The following is a 17,613-nucleotide window of genomic DNA, read 5'->3' as shown; positions in this document are numbered from 1 at the left end:
TGCTAACATATCGAGTCTCTCAGAAGTTTCCTCTATTCTCTGAAGTTTCACTTTCATCATGGCCTCGGAACGTTAAACCCTGCTTACCTAGCAAACTTGTGACACCCAGCAAACACTTTACATGTTCTCTGTTAGTCTCTACTTCTTTTGACCTGTTGGCATCAAGTTTATCTTCGATGGAACTGTCTTTGTTTGCTGTTGATTGTTTGGGGACAAGTTGAGGCTTTGGGGGGGGCCTACCTGAGTCTTGGGGGTGGGCAGTTGCCACCCCTGCCTCTCTCTCTCTCTAAGTTAATCTTTTGTGACGTGGAGTTGGATGGATTAGCTGTATGGTTTATCCCGTTATTCTTTGCTCTTTTTCTTATGATCTTGTTATCTCTATTTGTTTTAGCTTTTCCCCCTCCCCCAACTAGATCTGTCATTTAGTAACTCAGAACATAAGGGGGTGGGGCCTCTTCCCCATGTGACCCCTTGGCTATATGTTACAGTTGCTCCTGTTTGTGCGTTTTGTGGGGGGGGGGGGATTTCTAAAAAAATCCCTTATTTCCAACCACTCTACTACATTGAACGTCCTAAACCGACACGTTTGATTTACTTTATTATATCGTGTCAATAATTAAGTGATCTGTACTTAACTCACTTCTACACCATTTTTTTATTAATTCTTATAAGCCGTAAGTAAAGCCGATTTTGGTACCCAAAAATGAATATCGTGTATTTTAGTGAACAACTTGCATTTATATGCATATTTCTTTATTAATTTTGTTAACTTATATTGCATATTAGCTTTCTTTCAAATGAACACTGTGCTTTAGAAAGGTTGAATTTCAAGTCAGTGACCCTGTGGGCTTGTTCCATATGGTTTAAATCTCAATAATAATAATAAAATAATAAATAATAATAATAATAATAATAATAATAAAATAATAAAATAATAATAATAATAATAATAATAAAATAATAATATCTTCATAAATCACGTGATAAACCATTGTTTATTAACTGAAGCCACATGAGAAGATTGGAAAGAAACGACAGTCACAGTGCCAGTACCTAAGTGTATTTTAACACATCTTCGGGCCACAAACCTACCTAAAATACACGAAAGTACTTGGCACTCTGTCGTTTCTTTTCGACATTTTCCTGTGGCTTCAGCAAATAGACAAAATCGCGCGAATATTTCTCTGATATTTAGTGAACTGAAACATGTTTATGGTTAACGAACGTTACGTCATCAGCTGCAGCTGGCAGCATCTGACGCGGCATGTCCAAATTACTTTCTGCGCTTGATCGTATCCACTTGACTCCTCAGGGGTGAGGAAGGTATTATAACCCTAAATATACATGGCCCTAAGATCATTGTTGTATGAAGAACTTGTCACCTGCATTACAAATTACAACTTACAGGTGTTTTTGAGAAGTCAGGTGTTAGCAGTGACAGGTACATCTACCTAGGTAGTCGGCAGACGGCCGGGACACGTAAACAAAGTACTCTTCTAGTATTGTCTTGTGTTTGACAGTGGCAACTTCTAGTTCTGCTACAGGTAGACGTATAAGACTACCTATATTATAGATTTAATCCCTACTGAAAGGTGAGAAGCGTAAAACGAGTTCGTTTAGGGATTGTCAGTTTGGCTACTAGTACCTACTAGCTATAAGTACTAGGCTAGTACTAGCCTACAGACCAGACTTACGATAGACTTGTGTCAAACTTACGATAAGCTTGTGTGGCAAACGTACCTTAGGTTTGTGTCAGTCTAACTGTAGGTTTTTGTGTCAAGACTTGGATAGGCTAGGGCTCAAACTTACAATAACTAGGTTGGAGTGTGTTGCAGACATAGGTACCTACCTACTATACCCTATTGGTGTGTGTGTGAGATTTACAATAGTCTTGTGCGTTAGACTTCCAGTAGATAGTCTAGACTTGATTTTAGGGGTCCAAGGGGTAGCTAGGCTATTGGTTATCCCTAAATATGCTGAAAGGCATACTAGCTAGTAAAAGGACTTTTACTAAAATATAACTCATCATCAATTATTTAACCCATGACGGACGACGGGTGGCGTCACCATAGGACGACTGCTGTTTATTGATCTAGGTACTATTTATAAAAAAAGGGAAAAAATAAAAATATTTTTTGTCTGAAAGTAGGTATAAGTATTTGGTATCATTGAAACCACAAGATGAGGAACTTTTTTAATAATAAGTTATTTATTTTTGTATAGTATGTTGTTAAATAGTTTGGATAACGTCAGAAAATAACTCAGAAATTGAAATTGCAAAAAAATTAAATTGCTTTGAAGCTGTATTATTACAAAACTTATTATTCCCATTTGTTTTATTAGTGTGAACTTTCTGAAGAATTTAATTTTGAAAAAGTCCTTAAAATTACCAGAATATTCTATCCAGTAATAGCATGGTAAATAAGTAGTATATCAATGTATCAAGTGAAGTAACCTCGAGCATATAATTTGAAATATTCACCAACTCAAGCATGAAGCTTCTTCACATGTAGAATAGAGCATTGAATATACCTATTGAAAGATATTCATCTTGTGGCATGTGGCATGATTTTTTTAATAAAAGGAATTTGATTTGAATGAAAAGTATACTCCAAAAATCCTTTATATCATGCACTCTTATCAATCCCATGAGCAAACTAAGATCTAAAACCTTTTTCATTCTTTCATGAGTTACTGGTCTCCATATTCTGTATTTGCTTCATGGATGGTCTCTCATCCACTCTCCCTTACTAGCTAAAAATGTGTCCGCATATTTGTTGGCTTCACAAACCAGAATATCTACAATATCACCAGTTACAAGTAAAGAAAGGTATTCAATAGGCTTTGCATTGCGGTTGGGAATCCCTAAAGGACCTACATTTCTTTGGGCAAAGGCAAAATCACTCCCACAAAAGATGCCTTCAGCTGGATAAACACAAGCCCAGGATAAAGCAACAGGTACAGTGTCATTATCGTCGTCATAAAGGTTACTATCACTGACATAATTATCACTATCATACTCACTATGGCTGTCCAAATCATCAGCACTTGTTTCTGAATGATTATGATAATCAATATCAGTCATTATAAAATAAACAAATGCTTATTTTTGTGTAAAAACAAAGTTACCTTTTGTTGGCTGAGTAGATAAAAAAAAGTAGCTTGATAAGCCAGACCACCCCCACCCACACCTCCAACCAGGCAAGCGTATAACACTCCTATACCCTCAAATTATAAGATTTTGGGTAACTTTGCTTCCTAAACGATCACTGATTGGCTACAGTAGCCTGTGACGTCAATAGAAGACGGAGCTAAAGCCATACATTTGAGGGAGGACAGAGGAAAAAAATGCATCCACAATATAGATGCTCATAATTAGGTAACAAAGAATGGATTATATGGACAGTTCGTCCTTCATGGGTTAATTGTGGTCCAAGAAGTGTCTGATTTCATTGTAAAGTCTTTTAGCCTAGTAGGCTAAGTGCCCAAGTAAGCAGTCATAAGCAATAAACTTAGTTCCAGCATTAAAGGAGGCAGGCCAACAGTAGGCTTTAATATTGGACAATGGTAATGTGTCACTCATGGTGCAATTGGTAATTTTACTGAAATGTTCTGTGGGATGCTGTGTTTAGTGCCAATCCTTCAGGGGTAGAACATAAACGAATAAACAACAAAACAGTTAGGTACGTAATTTCTCAAAATATTAAAGTAAACTTCTCAAATTTTCTCACCTGTATTGCATTATATATGTACACCCTTTTCCATGTGGTTCAGTCAAAATATTTTATCAAACAATATCTCTATGTGGAATTGTTTTGTAGATTTGCCATGCAATACATTCTGATCAGCATCTAAACATGCAGTTGAAATGACTGATGTTGTCGTGCAGCTACAATATTTTTTTGCATACATTGGCTAGTGAATTCCACAACCAGGAAGAGATATCTTTTTTTAGCCCAATTACCTGACTAACAAATTAGCCTACTCACTGAAGACAGGATGTAAGCTTGAGGCATGGGCTATGATTTGGCTGTGACAGTAGTGTAGGCATGATCTAACAGACCAGGAGAGCAGTTGTACTTAGGGATAAACTTAAAGGTGTGAGTTGAGCTTAGCTATCAGGCATTGGTAATTTGATCCTCATGATACCATTGACTGATCAGTATCAAAGTATGCACTTGAAAGTGGGCCTATTCATATTGTCTTGTATTTCAATAAATTTTTTCATACAAAATAGCTTCCTTCCCCTACCAACAAAATACCCTTGGTTTGGAAATATTCCCAGTTAAGAGAGACAGGAATATCCTATGTATTTTAGTACATAATGAGATTTACAGAAATTCAGCCACAGATTCTGTATGATGATCCTTGGTATATCTAAACTTGACTCTATTATAGACTGAAGAATTTTCTATTCAGAGGCAACAGAATTTTGGCTTTGCAATCATAAACCTTGCTGTTGGAGGTTGGAGTGGGATTGGTAGTAGAGTTTGGTGCATACTTAGTACAGTGGTCCCCCCATATTTGTGGGGGATGCATACCAGACCCCCCTCCCCCTGTGAATAGTTGGAACCTCTATAAAAATCTTTAAAACCTCCTGTTTTGGTAGTTAAGACTTGAGAAAAACCCACTAAAAATTTTTATACGGTTTTTTTAATAGTTTTATCACAAAAAGTGCATTTTATGATGAAATTGTTTAAAAAAACAAATTTGTGGATATTTCTTATAAAAAAATATCGCGAATAGGTTAATTTTCTGCAAACAATGCGGGGAAATGCTCCAGAGAGAAATCCGTAAATGCGCGAGTCCTCAAATCCGAAGAATGCAAATATGAGGGGGTCCACTATATTCATATACTACTATTAGTATTGTATGATAAAATGCAAACATAATATATATCCTTCTTTTTCTTGGATCTTTTAAAAAGTTATGATTTACTTCACTGCATCGAATAATATTGTATGTAAGTATCTTAATATTACTATTGTATTATGAAATACAAACATAGCAATCATTGTTTTGATTTGGAAATCAGGTGAGGGTGATTGTGATTTTCTTGCTTCCTCTTAGTTTAAATAAATCTCTAGATACTCTATTTATATGGGACAAGGTTATTTTATGTTATACAAAGTGTTTTCAAGTTGAAATATCACTTGAACATGTATCGTTGTGAACGAAATTTAGTCATTTTTTTCATTAGTAGATAACGCTGAGGGCATGTTTATTGCATAAAAAAATCATTAGATTCTGTTTGAAATTTTTACTTGATTTCATCAGAATACTATGAGCTTTACATATTTATCTTCTATTGGAGTGAAAACAGTAAAATATGTTCTTTCATGTCCAAAAAGTTTGATTAAAACATGTTTCTCTCAAATTTTGTTTACAATCGAGTTTGATGGTACTATACCAAAGTCTGCGGGAGTTTCATCCATGTTGCTGATGCACAATAATAGTTGCTAGCAGATGAACATTCTTTCCTAAGCTTCAGCTACAACTTGCAGCTTAGATTTAGCAGTATATGCCCTCGTCGATCTTTTCTCCAAAGCGAATAAGGATACGTACTGGTCTAAAGTATAGATGCTCTTTAATCAAATCTTAATCACACATTTATCCAGACAGTTTTAATATTCTTCCATTGTAAACTGTAAGTGGTTTATGTACATAGTGTTACATGTTACATTATGAAATGTGCTGTAGGCAGCACGAAACATGATTTGAATAATTCCTTAGTCACTAAGCTTTATGCCTTTTACTTTCTACCCATTCTCCCTACTTTGCTCATCCAATATTTTTCCATGCTCCAAGTGTTGTTTCGTGTTTAAAAATTTTTTTTATTCAAGCAGTTTGCATTTTGTGATATTTCGTGCCATTTGCCTTGTTGGAATGCAAGTTTTGTTTCTTTTTCAGGATGTATTTGTCTTCAGATCAGGTAGCAGCTGTGTCAAGTGCTGTCTTGTATGGCGTTCTTTCTTTGTCAATGGCATTTCTTAACAAGACGATTATCAGTTCTTATGGATTTGATTATCCATTTTTTATTTTATTTTGTCAGGTAAGTTGTTAGAAAAGCAATTTTAAAATTTCATTCATTTGATGCTTCCTGTAATGACACTACTATACCATAGTTTTAAAAGTTGGATTTCAAATTCGAGCCCACTTTAAAAGTTGAAGTGTTATTGTTATGTGCATACAGATTATGTACTTTATTAACTTCATGATATTTGCACTGCTTGTGTGTAATGGTTTGTACTTCAAATAATGTATACTCTACAGTTTTGTGTTTCTGATTTATCTGGTGAAGGTAACCATTATTTTTTTTTTGCATGGATAAGATGCAAAATTTGGAGTCTCAATGAATTTGTGGGAATTTGAGTCTTATGACTCAAAGATGTCATTGTTCATATGCAGAACAAACCTTCGGCCTTAAGATAAATCTTCTAGTGCCAGCTGGAAACCAGTTAAATAACAATCAGAGATTGTCATGCAAGGAATCTGTGGTATCTGGCAACTCAGGCGTAGATGAGGTGCAGTGTGGTCACTGACCATGCATGAACCCTGAGACGTATTTAGTCTTTCTTCCAACCCAGGATTAGCAGAACAGGCTAGAGGTAGGCAATTAACGTTAAGACCTCAGGTTTGTTAGCTATGAAAAATACAAATTGATTAAAAATTTGTCATTTTTTCATTTGCGAAAAAACCTTCGGTCTTAACAATAGGATAGACTCATACTTGGAGGGAGGTTCAGTATGAGAATCCTCATCTGACTGGAGGTTCATCACAGCTGACCACCCCTCCCAGAAGTGAGAGAATAGATATATGGGAATCTAAAAACTCAGCCTACTGGGATTAAACATAATGAGACATATCCAGATTCATTGCATTCATGGAAGGTAAGAACTCCATCTGTTTAACCAAGAACGTTTTGGATTCTCCTGTTCTTGTCGACTCCTTGGGATAGGAAGTGGAAGACGTAGAGAACAAGAGTTTTTTTTACTACTTACACAGAGGTGGTTTGGATAATCCTTGTATTCAGGAAGTTGCATACCAGACCCCCACAAATAGTTGGAACCCCTATAAAAATGCTGAAAACGGCCTGTTTTGTGAGTTAAAACTCAAGAAAACCTCACTAAAAAATGTTATACTTGGTTTTTTAATAGTTTTATCACAAAAAGTGCATGTTATGAAGAAATAAAAAAAAAAAAAACAGGAATTTGGGGATATTTCTCATAGAAAAATTCTGCGAATAGGCGAATTTCCCACAAATAAGGGGTAGATAAGGAGAGAAATCCACGAATGGGTGTCTGTGAATCCAGAGAACGTGAATACTGTACTACCATAATCTTGTGGAAGGGAATGTAGTGGCTTCTTCAAAGTTTCCGACGGGTATAGAAGCTCACCTCGCCCCCAGGAATGAATTGAAGGCTTCTATTGGACTGCCATGTTCTAGTCTTGTGTAATCTGTCCTTAGTCATATGAATTCTCTTGTCTCTGGGGGCGACAATTCTCTACATTCTAGCAGAATGCTCAAGCTTCTTCCTTCTCCTCCTCTCCCTCGGCTTAAGTGCTGCTATGCTTTGTATTGTTGTGCTTCCACCTCATCTGTTAGGTGCAGATGTGGCCCAGTTGGCTCCTGTCCCTGTGTTGTCTTACAGCAGATTTGAGCAGAAGGTCCTTCCAGTTCCGAGCTCTGTGCTTTGGACTGATGACTGCCCCCCAAGTCTTCATGTGCGCTCTAGCTCCCCTAGCAGGTTGGCTTGGCTCCTTCGATCAATGCACGGAGGACCTTCACGAGACCCTTCAGTTAGCCCAAGAATTGGGTGTTTTAATAAACGTGCAAAAGTCCCAGCTGGTACCGTCTCAGACAAAAGTGTATTTGGGATGACACTGAACTCTCAAGTTTTTTGGGCTCTTCCATCCACCAAGAGAGTGGAATCCTGCCTCAAGACAGTAGACAAATTCCTGTCTCTTTGGTCATGTACAGCAAACAAAGGGATGAGTCTGCTATGAATGTTAGCTTCCATAGAGCAGTTCATATCACTTGGAAGACTTCACATGAGAGTTCTGCAGTTCTATCTCAAGGCCAACTAGGATAGAAAGAAATATCCATACCCTTTCATTATGGCGACATCTCCGAATTCAAACAACACCTGCTTTGGTGGCAGTCAGAAAACAGGTTGTGGGAGGAAAGTCATTTTTAGTTCCGAACCCAGACCTCAGCTTCTACTCAGATGCGTCAGATATAGGATGGGGAGCTCTACTGGAGAACAGGGAAATCTTAGGGAAGTGGTTGAAGAACAGTTGAGAGACCACATATAAATGTCAATGAGCTGAAAGCATTTAATTTAGGGCTTCAGGCCTTTCTTCAGAAGTAGCAGGGAAAACTGTTGCAATGTACTCAGACAACACAACAGCTCTTTCGTACATCGCCAAACAATGGGTGGGAGACATCTTTCTCTCTGCACGATAATAGAGACCTTCTAGTTTGGGTGAATCAGAATTGAACATCAATTGTAATGAGGTTCATACAGGGAAGAACGAATGTTCTGGCAGACCAATTGAGCAGATGAGACCAAGTTATTCCGACGGAATGGATGCTGAATCAGTTGGTCTGTCAAGAACTATGGAAGTTATGGGGGACTCCCATAGTAGATGTTTTTGCGACTTCCAAAAATCGTCGCCTTCCCCTGTTCTGCTTTCCAGTGCCAGATCCCCAAGCATGGGCAACGGATGCCATCCTAACAGGATTGGTACAACAAACATTTGTATGCCTCCCCTTCATTCGTGATGGTAAGAGACATCCTGAACTAATTCAAGTCTCACAGAACGCATTAATGATACTGATAGCTCCCTTTTGGCCGCTAAGAGAGTGGTTCCCGGACCTTCTAGAACTCCTCAGTGACTTTCCAAGACTGCTCCCTCAAAGAACCAGTCTTCTTAGACAGCCACCCCTCAGACAGTATCATTATGGACTTCCAATCTAGCTCTGACCACCTTCAAACTGTCAAGAAGTTGCTCAGAGCTCAATGGCAAGATGCAGGCATCAATCTTCTGTAGATGTCTACCAGCACATGTAATCATTATTCTGCACTTGGTGCAGAAGCAATAAAGTTTCAACTGGTAAGACATTTGTAACAGAAATAGCAGATTTTTTGTTATCTCTGAGAATTAGAGGATTGTCCACATCTATGATTAAGGGCTACAGGTCAATTCTCAGCTCATTATTCTGACGTAGAACCCTGAATCTCACTAATAATCAAGATATTTCTGATCTCATGAAGTCTTTTGACACTTGCAAACCTAAGAAGTCTGATTTAGTGTCAAGGAACCTCGATGTGGTTCTGAAATGGCTGTCAGGACCCAGTTTTGAGCCACTTAGTTCAAAGAAGACGTTATTCTTGATTACGCTAGCAACTGCCAAGAGAATCAGTGAGATTCAAGCCATTGATAGAAAGGTAGGCTTCTCACAAGGTGATGCGATTTCTCCCACACTGGGATTCCTGGCAAAGAACAAATCACTGGCAAAACTCTGGCCTCGTTCTTGCATTATTAAAAATCTAAGTACTACTACTACCTAATACCTTAGGGTCGGACGAAGAAGAAAGAGTAGTACTCTGTCAAGTAAGAGCTTTTAAGTCTAGCCTTCAAGCACAATCTCTGTTATCCTCTATTATTCAAGCGACCTATTGGAGGTGCAAATCAGTGTTTGTGATGTTTTACTTAAGAGAAGTAGAAATTACATTTAGTGACTGTATTACCTAAGGCCCTTTGGTAGTGGCAGGCATGGTATTGGGGGTCGATGCATAAGAAGTGTACCTTCTTTCCTATCTCCTCACCTTATTAAAGGTTATTGAGTTATAGGGGAGTCTGGGGGTACCATACCTGGGTATTCTCCAGTTATAGTTTTTTAATGTATGGGTATTGGTGTTTTTAAATAATTGTAGTGTAGGTATTGATTTGTTTTTCTGGTTACAATATTTGTGATAGTACTGTGCCATGGGCAGGGGCAAAATTTTATGCTTTATTAGTGTTCAGAGTACTCCTTTGCTTAAATCTTTCACTCTCGTAAGAGGCAACCGTTGGCTTTACTGCCACGCCTCTACAAAGATGAGTGCCAACCAGAGGTAATAACTTCCTTCAGCATCTCTCTAACTGGTAAGGAACAACAAGCGTTTTTACCAATACAGGCAAATTTTCTAGACTCATATTTATTACATTACTTAATATTTTGGGAATAGAATATGTCCTTGTATCCTATCCCAACTCCTGTCACTGTGGGAGTCAGCTATGTAATTATACTTGGTAAGTTACATATGCAAAAGTGACATTTGTTCCTAAACGATATACAAACCATCGGTCCTTTGCATAAGGAATTATGGCCGTTAAATTCTTGAACAAGGTGGTTAGGCAGAAACTACCGTCTGGTAGGAGGGTAGGCCCGCCTGCCTGGATGTAAACACTCCACTTTGCTTTCAGCCGTCTTCCAGTGAAGACATATTTTTGTCAGCTCTTGTTGACTAACCATTAATTATAATTTTCCCAGTGGGATCTTTAATTTATTATTTTGAATAAATATGTATATACTGTTTGATATTAATAATTGACTTTAATAATAATATGCAAACCCACTTTTTATGATAACCTTGATAGCTGCATTTCTACTTTGTGTTAAGGGTCAGCAGCAAGGGTGTGCCAACATCTTTATTAGTACATATTTTAATTCTTTATCGTTAGGACAAGACATGTTTTCATCCGAAATTTACGCTTACACTTTGGATATTACTGAGGGGAACTTCGGAAGTTTGTCCTTGGTTTCTTCTGGTAATTCCTCGTCTTTCGTCCTTTTGCTAGCTATCAGACAAAGATAGAAGATAGAAGAGGGGGCATGTGTTGTTGGTTCCTTGGACCGGTGGTGGATGCTTGCAGGTTGTGTTTGCTTACCTGGCGCCTTCAAGAGGACAAGTTGCATCTTGCCTATGGTGTGCCGTTCTAGAGGTAAGAAGGATGCGAGAGTGACTGTCCTCTCCACCTTCCCCTCCTCGTCCTTTTACTCCTCTTCCTTCAGGTTGAGGATAGGACTCGAACTTACTGGCTGGTCGGACGATTGATGTGACAACCTTGCACATAGAGCTTCCTTTCTATTTTTCTTATCAGAATCAAAGAAACAATCCCACTCCTTCCTCCAGCAAGGGGAGGAAGGAGACTGGCAGTAATGCAAACCCTTCCTAGAACTTTGGATTAATGCCCCTGACTCTAAATATTCTTCCCAGTCCTTTTTTGGATGAGTTACGATTCTTCTCTCATTCCTTTACTCCGATCAAGTTGTCAGAGGCAGGGCATTCATTTTTGCTCTTACGACCAGGAGGAATAGCCCATGCGTGCAGAACTCCAGTCAGTTCTAGAGGCTCACTCACATTCCTCCCACCAATCAGTGGGTCTTCCTTATGTAAAGGACCGAGGGTTTGTATATCGTGTAGGAACAAATCACAATTTTTGAAAATGAATTGTATTATTCCTAACTATACAAACCGGAGGTCCTTTACATTAATGCACACCTCATGCCACCCCTCAATCTGAACCTGGGCCGAAAGACAAAGTGGAGTATTTGCTGGCGGGCCTACCTGCCTACCAGACTGGTTACTACCTAACCACTTTGTTCAAGAATTTAACGGGCGTAATTCCAGCCTACGCTGAAAGTAATTCCATATGTAAAGGATTGATTGTGTCTGTTGAAACTGGTGTGACAACCGTATGTAAAGGACCTCAGGTTTGTATAGTTAGGAAAAATACAATTTACTTTCAAAAATTTTGATTTTTATAACAAAATAACTTGTATATACTTACCTAGTAATTCCAGATTCGAGGCCCACTCACCTCCCCTTGCAATAACATAGGCATAAACAAATTGTCGGGTCTTTGCTGAGTTGTTACTCTCTGCTTGTAGTGGGCAGGGCTATCCCTACACCAGAACAAAAGAATCGCTACCATGGGTTTCAAATTCTAGCTGCCATTATCTTAGAAACTATAGCTATGTAATTACTTGGTGAGTATAGTATACAAAAAGTTATCTTATTATAAAATGTAATTTTTTAATGTGCATAAGTATTGGTATCTCTCTCTCTCTCTCTCTCTCTCTCTCTCTCTCTCTCTCTCTCTCTCTCTCTCTCTCTCTCTCTCTCTCTCTCTCTCTCTCTCTCTCTCCATGACGACAGGAGGCAATCACATGGTAGGGTATCAGTTTTCCTCAATGCTGATAAGCTTGAAATAGGCAGTTACATATAGCAAGTTTTTTGAGAGGGGGGTTCCAATATATTGTGGATTTTTGCTAATCTCAGGGGGTTGTGGTCCCTAACCCCATGGAAACGATGGATCAACTGTATTTACACACCAGTAACATACCTCTGAACCTGGTAGACTTAAGTTTCCTCAAAAGAAACTGTTGATGGTTTATAACTTTGCTGATGTGCTGAAAAGTTTTTATGATCCATTTTATGTTAATTATCATAAGAAGGATAACGTTATTTTGCATTAAAAATTTAATGCATTTATAACTGTGCAATAATAAACAATTGGTTTGGTAGTCTAACGCTAGCACTAGCCTAACCTAAGGCTATAAAACTTGGTATGTAAGCGTAGAAATTGTTATCAAATCTCCCTTTCTATTTAATTTAGATTAATGAGGTTTTGCTTTTTTTCATTACATTATAGACTAGTAAAAATTTTAGAAGTGATTTTGCTGGCAATGTGGCTAATGTGACACTGTAAACAGTACTGAAGGTTTTTGGGAGCATCCGTTTGACCCCAGCTTCACTTCTTTCTGCCTTTAGGTCTCTTTCCGCCTAACTGTTCAACTTCTTTATACGAGAGTACTACTCCAATTCTCTCACTAAAACAATCCTTTGGGTGAACCCTAAGAGTCTTGATATGTGAATTGTTGTTGATCATACTTGACTACTTGATGATAATGGTATTAATGAAGTATGTTATTCAATTTTTTCTATATGAGTGAGAAATGCTTTTAAAACTGCAAACTGTCAGAATTGTAGAATTTTGTAAGAAATCAGAAATTTGACTTTAGCACAAAATCCTTGTTTTCAGATGACATTAACTATGTGCGTTATGGAATTTATGAAAAAGTCTCAGAAATTCCATTTGCCAGATGTAACGATAAGTACCATGAAGATGTTTTGTTTGCCAGCATTCTTCTACTCCCTACATGCTACGCTTTCTTTGTTGGCATTAGAAGGTAATGTAAAGTGTTTTCATTGTATTTTATATATATATTGATGCTGGTAATTTAGATGATAAAATAGTACTTACTTTGTTTCTGGTTTTCATGGAAAAGTTCAAAATTTTCCTTTAATGTGTTATTTACTAATCTTGGTGAGCAAAACCATTTTTGAAATTAAGTATAGGTGTTGATCCTCATTTGATCCAGCAACAGTGGGATGTGCAGGATGCTGGTTTAGTGATTTTGCTAGATTAGAGAGAGGTTAAGTTAGAATACACTTAACCCAACAGTTGACCACCTAGTCCTACCTTTAGAATACCCGGTAAATCAGTGCAAGTTGGTTAAAAAAATAACATTAAATGAAAATCAAGTGAAATTTTAATGAAGCACAGGCAAAATAATGGTATGGGTAATTCTGTTCTTACACAATAAAGTTCATCACTGGCATTTCCAAAGTGAGGAGCTTAAATTTGCAACTTGAGAACATTTACATGTATTAAGGTGAAGGATTGTCATGATTCCCATCTTCTTCATCTTGGAATTTTTTTAGGCACGTACTTACTCGTGCACTATTACTGGTATCTGTGAACTTTCTACAGCTTGTTGTGGCTCACATTGTTATGTATGTAATTTGTTTATTTATATTTTACCATATTTTAATTTATATTTTTACTGTATACACTTTTATTTGTTCCAATGCCATATACTTACCCCGAACTACTCTCTTAAGAGAATCCTGGATGTCAATCAGGTACCGACCAGAAAAAACTGGTTATTCCCTCCCGACCCCCAGCCAGGTATGCCCAGGGTCGAAGATCACGACCTCTGACCTGCAGTCCTTTCCTGGTCACTGTAGTGTTAACACGCTCCAGCTTGTCGTCCATTACTGGCCCGTTTCCCTTTGACTTTCCCTGTGTGGTGTGTGTGCCGCAGGTGTGTTGTCTTTCGGTTGTTATGGAGTCTTTGTCGCAACAGCGTTGCCCAGGTCCGGAGGGCAGGGCCTGTGGGGCCTTCCTTTCGCCTTTCAAGATCGATCCCCATACTTTGCGTAACAAGTGTCGGGGTCACCCTTGTACGCGGGAGGCCACGTGTGAAGAGTGCGCCGCGTGGTCGGATCACTAGGATCCGGCCTCTACCAAACACAAGAAGAAGCCTTGTTCTCCTGCCAAGAAGGCTTTCTTGGAGGCTCCATGGAGTAGGAGCACAAACAGTGGTCTGGGAAGTCCTTCGCCGTCACCTGCTCTCCTTCAGGATTCCCCGGCGGAGCGTTGGGAGTGTTCCCCCGTCCCCTCCCAGCGAGGGGACCTAGGCGAGTCCATTGCTGGGTCCCCGCAGATGGCAGGGCCCGAGGAGTCTGTTATGGTGAAAGATGTACTGGTGGACGGTTCAACTTTTTTGCAGGAGTGCTTGGCTCGTAGTGGATACGCTGGTTGCAGCGCTGCGCGCTTCCAAGAATTTGCCGCCAGCCGCGGTGTGCGCCACTCGGTCCTCCTGGGATTCCTGTGGGACTCTCCTCCTCCTCCTCCTCCTGTGCTCCCAGCCACCTCCCCAGGGGTAAGGGATCTTCCAGGTAGACAGTGGGAGCCGACAGATTCTTCGGGTTTCCCCCCCCGGCCCGTGGTTGGGCACTCCCCGTACGCCGGGTAGGTCCCTCCTAAGAGAGGAGGCGTTCCTGTTCTGGTGCCCCTCCTTCCCCCCACCGGGACAGAGGGACGCTCCCGAGGGGAGGGCCTCTCCGTTTGCTCTCACTAACCTAACCTAACCTAACCTGTCCTTGAGAGGTTTGAAGGGAGGCTTGTTCCGAGTGTCCAGGACCCTGGCTACGTCCCCGCGAGGAACCACCAAGGACCTGGGCAAGCAGGCTTGCTCGAAGCCCCTAATAGTAAGGAGAGGTCTTTGGAGTTACCCAGGTCTACCCCCCTTTGGTAGAAGACCGGGCTTAACGCTGCCATGACCCTTTTGATGGTTGCAATGGAAAGTTCCTTGTCCTCCCTCAGGTGGACCAGGAACTCGGCAATGTGGGGGATCTTAGTCTGTAAGGGGTCCCAGTTTTGCTCCTTGCACCAGGTCCCAAACAGTGTTCACTTTGCCTGGTAAACTGCCGCAAAGGACTTCCTGCGGGAAAAGCCTCTCTTGTTCAGGAGGCCTGGTCTTCGGGGGAGCTCCCAGGGGCCTTGGATGGACAATTCTAGGAAGTTCGGGAACCAGTCCCCTTCTGGCCACCGGGGCGCCACGAGGGTTATGACAGTGCCCTTAGGGGTCTGGCATCGGTTGAGGACCTGTGTGAGGACCCCGAAGGGGGGGAACATGTAAAGATCCAGCCCGTCCCAGGGGTGCTGGAATGTGTCTTCCCAGACTGCTGCCAGGTCCGGGACTGGAGACAGAAAACCAGGAGCTTGTGGTTTAGACTTGTTGCGCACAGAACCATGGAGGGGGAGCCCCCCATCCCGATCAACTCAGCCGCTACCATCGGGTGTAGGGACCACTCCACCCCTAGAACCTGCCCGTGTCTGTAGAGCCTGTCTGCGATCAAGTTCCTTTTCCCCGGAATGAACCTTACCGTCAGGGAGATTCCCGCATTCTCCGCCCACTCTAGGACGGCCTCTGCTAGGGTGCACAGGAGGCGTGACCTCAACCTCCCTGCTTCTTGACGTACACGACCACGGTGGTTGGCGCCCAAGATCACCACCCGCTTGTGTCTTAGTCTGGTCTCAAGTGATTGGAACGCTTTGTGAATGGCTAGAAGCTCCAACCTGTTGATGTGGAGCTTCCTCTCCTGCTCCGACCACGCCCCCTCCTCTCATCTCCGACTGTAGGTGGGCTCCCCAGCCCTCCTTCGATGCGTCTGCGAAGAGGTGCATCTCCGGAGGAACATCCGACAGCAGGACCCTCCGCCGGTGATTCAACTCTGCTAGCCATCAGCACAGGGCTTCCATCGTGGGCTGAGGGGGGCTAGCAGTTCCAAGGGGTTCTTCTCGACCAAGGCCCAAACCGTCTTTCAAAATCCTATTGGACTGCCTCAGCTTCATATAACCTAAAAGATAATCACAATTGTGTTTAGGGTACGTATGCAGACAAACTCATTTGCTGGTGTCAGTGAACGTCCTACGCTTGTTTTGATTTGTGTTATGCTTATGATCTGTTAGATTTATATTTTATGCTATTGTGATTTATATTTTTACTGTATTTTCTCATTTTTTATTCATACAAACCAAAAGATAAACACAATGTGTGTACTGGGTATGTACAATCATCAAGAAAAGTGAGGATACAATTTTTATTAGCTTTTGTTCACCGAATTTCCCATTTGTTTTTATTGAAAAGGCATAATCTCTCTAAATTAATTTTTTGTACACGAACTTTCCTGTCAGATATATACTTAGCTTACGTCTCTGACGTCACGACAGAATTCAAAACTCGCAGCACACGCGACAGGTAGTTCAGGTGATCTACCTTACCCGCCGCTGGGTGGCGGGTGTAAGAACCAATCCCCCTTTCTTGTCAGATTTTCTCTGTCGCCCGGCTTGACAACACCTGTTGTTAAGTCCTCACGATAGTTGGATTTATTCTCGTTGCCAACGATTATTTGGATTGACTCTTTGGTGAAGTACCCTTTGTCCGTTGGCTTGGCATACGCTACTTTCTTGGGATTGTTTTTGGATTTTCTTTGGGATTTTTCTTATAATGGCTGATTCTGATATTAAGAAATCTTCTGTTTTTCGAGTGTGCTCTGTGAGTGAATGCAAGGTGAGGCTTCCTAAAGCATCTGTAGATCCTCATAATGTATGTATGGGTTGTGGAGGGAATGAATGTTCTTTCAATAACCCGTGTAAAGAGTGTGAAAGGTTGGATGAAGATGGATGGAAGTCTCTTTCTTCCTACTTAAGGAAGTTAGAGAAGGATAGGGTCCGTAAAGCTTCTTCTAGGAGCTCTAGTAGATCGCGTATTAGCGAACTTGATGTAGAGAACCCTGCCGTAGATTTAGTACCTTCTCCAGTTTCAGCCCCTGCTCCCAGCATCGAACCTGAAGATTCGCGTTCGGAGGTGGCTTCCATGAGAGCCACGATTAGGAGCATGGAGAGCAAAATACGCTCTCTTGAAGGTAAGAGTGAGAGTGCCAGTGAACAGTGCAGTGCCCCTAGTGCAGTGGAGGGTGCGTCTGACCGGCTCACCAACGCTTCCAGGCCTAGACCTCTTCCAGACTCCCAGACCCAGTGGAGGAGGAAAGTCAACAGCCGCAGGAAGGTTAGGGAGAACCCCCACCGGTCAGGCGTCCCCTCGTCAGATCCTGTTGCTCGTTCCCAGGCTGCCTCGGATTGAGCCAAGAAGGAGGTGTTGCGCCAGTGTTTCTCTTCGTCATCGTCGCCCTCTCCTAAGCGAGGATG

The 17,613-nt window shown here is 40.9% G+C and overlaps 1 protein-coding gene across 8 annotated transcripts in view; it reads left to right on the top strand.

Moving 5' to 3' along the window:
• Positions 1 to 1,021: 1,021 nt before the first annotated feature.
• The window catches only part of LOC135195615 (uncharacterized), a 128,490-nt gene continuing 111,898 nt past the window's right edge, over positions 1,022 to 17,613 (top strand). The window contains exons 1-3 of one of the 8 annotated variants that reach the window (XM_064221948.1): positions 1,022 to 1,314; positions 5,911 to 6,052; positions 13,096 to 13,243. In XM_064221948.1, the coding sequence (XP_064078018.1) occupies positions 1,265 to 1,314; positions 5,911 to 6,052; positions 13,096 to 13,243 (340 nt within the window). In that variant the 5' untranslated portion in view covers positions 1,022 to 1,264. Of the gene's footprint in view, positions 1,324 to 1,428; positions 1,593 to 2,731; positions 2,959 to 5,910; positions 6,053 to 11,916; positions 12,041 to 13,095; positions 13,244 to 17,613 lie in introns of those variants that run through there. The other 7 variants (XM_064221947.1, XM_064221950.1, XM_064221952.1 and 4 more) reach the window with 7 other exon arrangements.

Source organism: Macrobrachium nipponense, chromosome 16, assembly GCF_015104395.2.
Source record: "Macrobrachium nipponense isolate FS-2020 chromosome 16, ASM1510439v2, whole genome shotgun sequence".
NCBI classification, from domain to species: domain Eukaryota; kingdom Metazoa; phylum Arthropoda; class Malacostraca; order Decapoda; family Palaemonidae; genus Macrobrachium; species Macrobrachium nipponense.
Note: the sequence above shows the minus strand (reverse complement) of the source record. Positions and strands in the feature narration are given on the sequence as shown.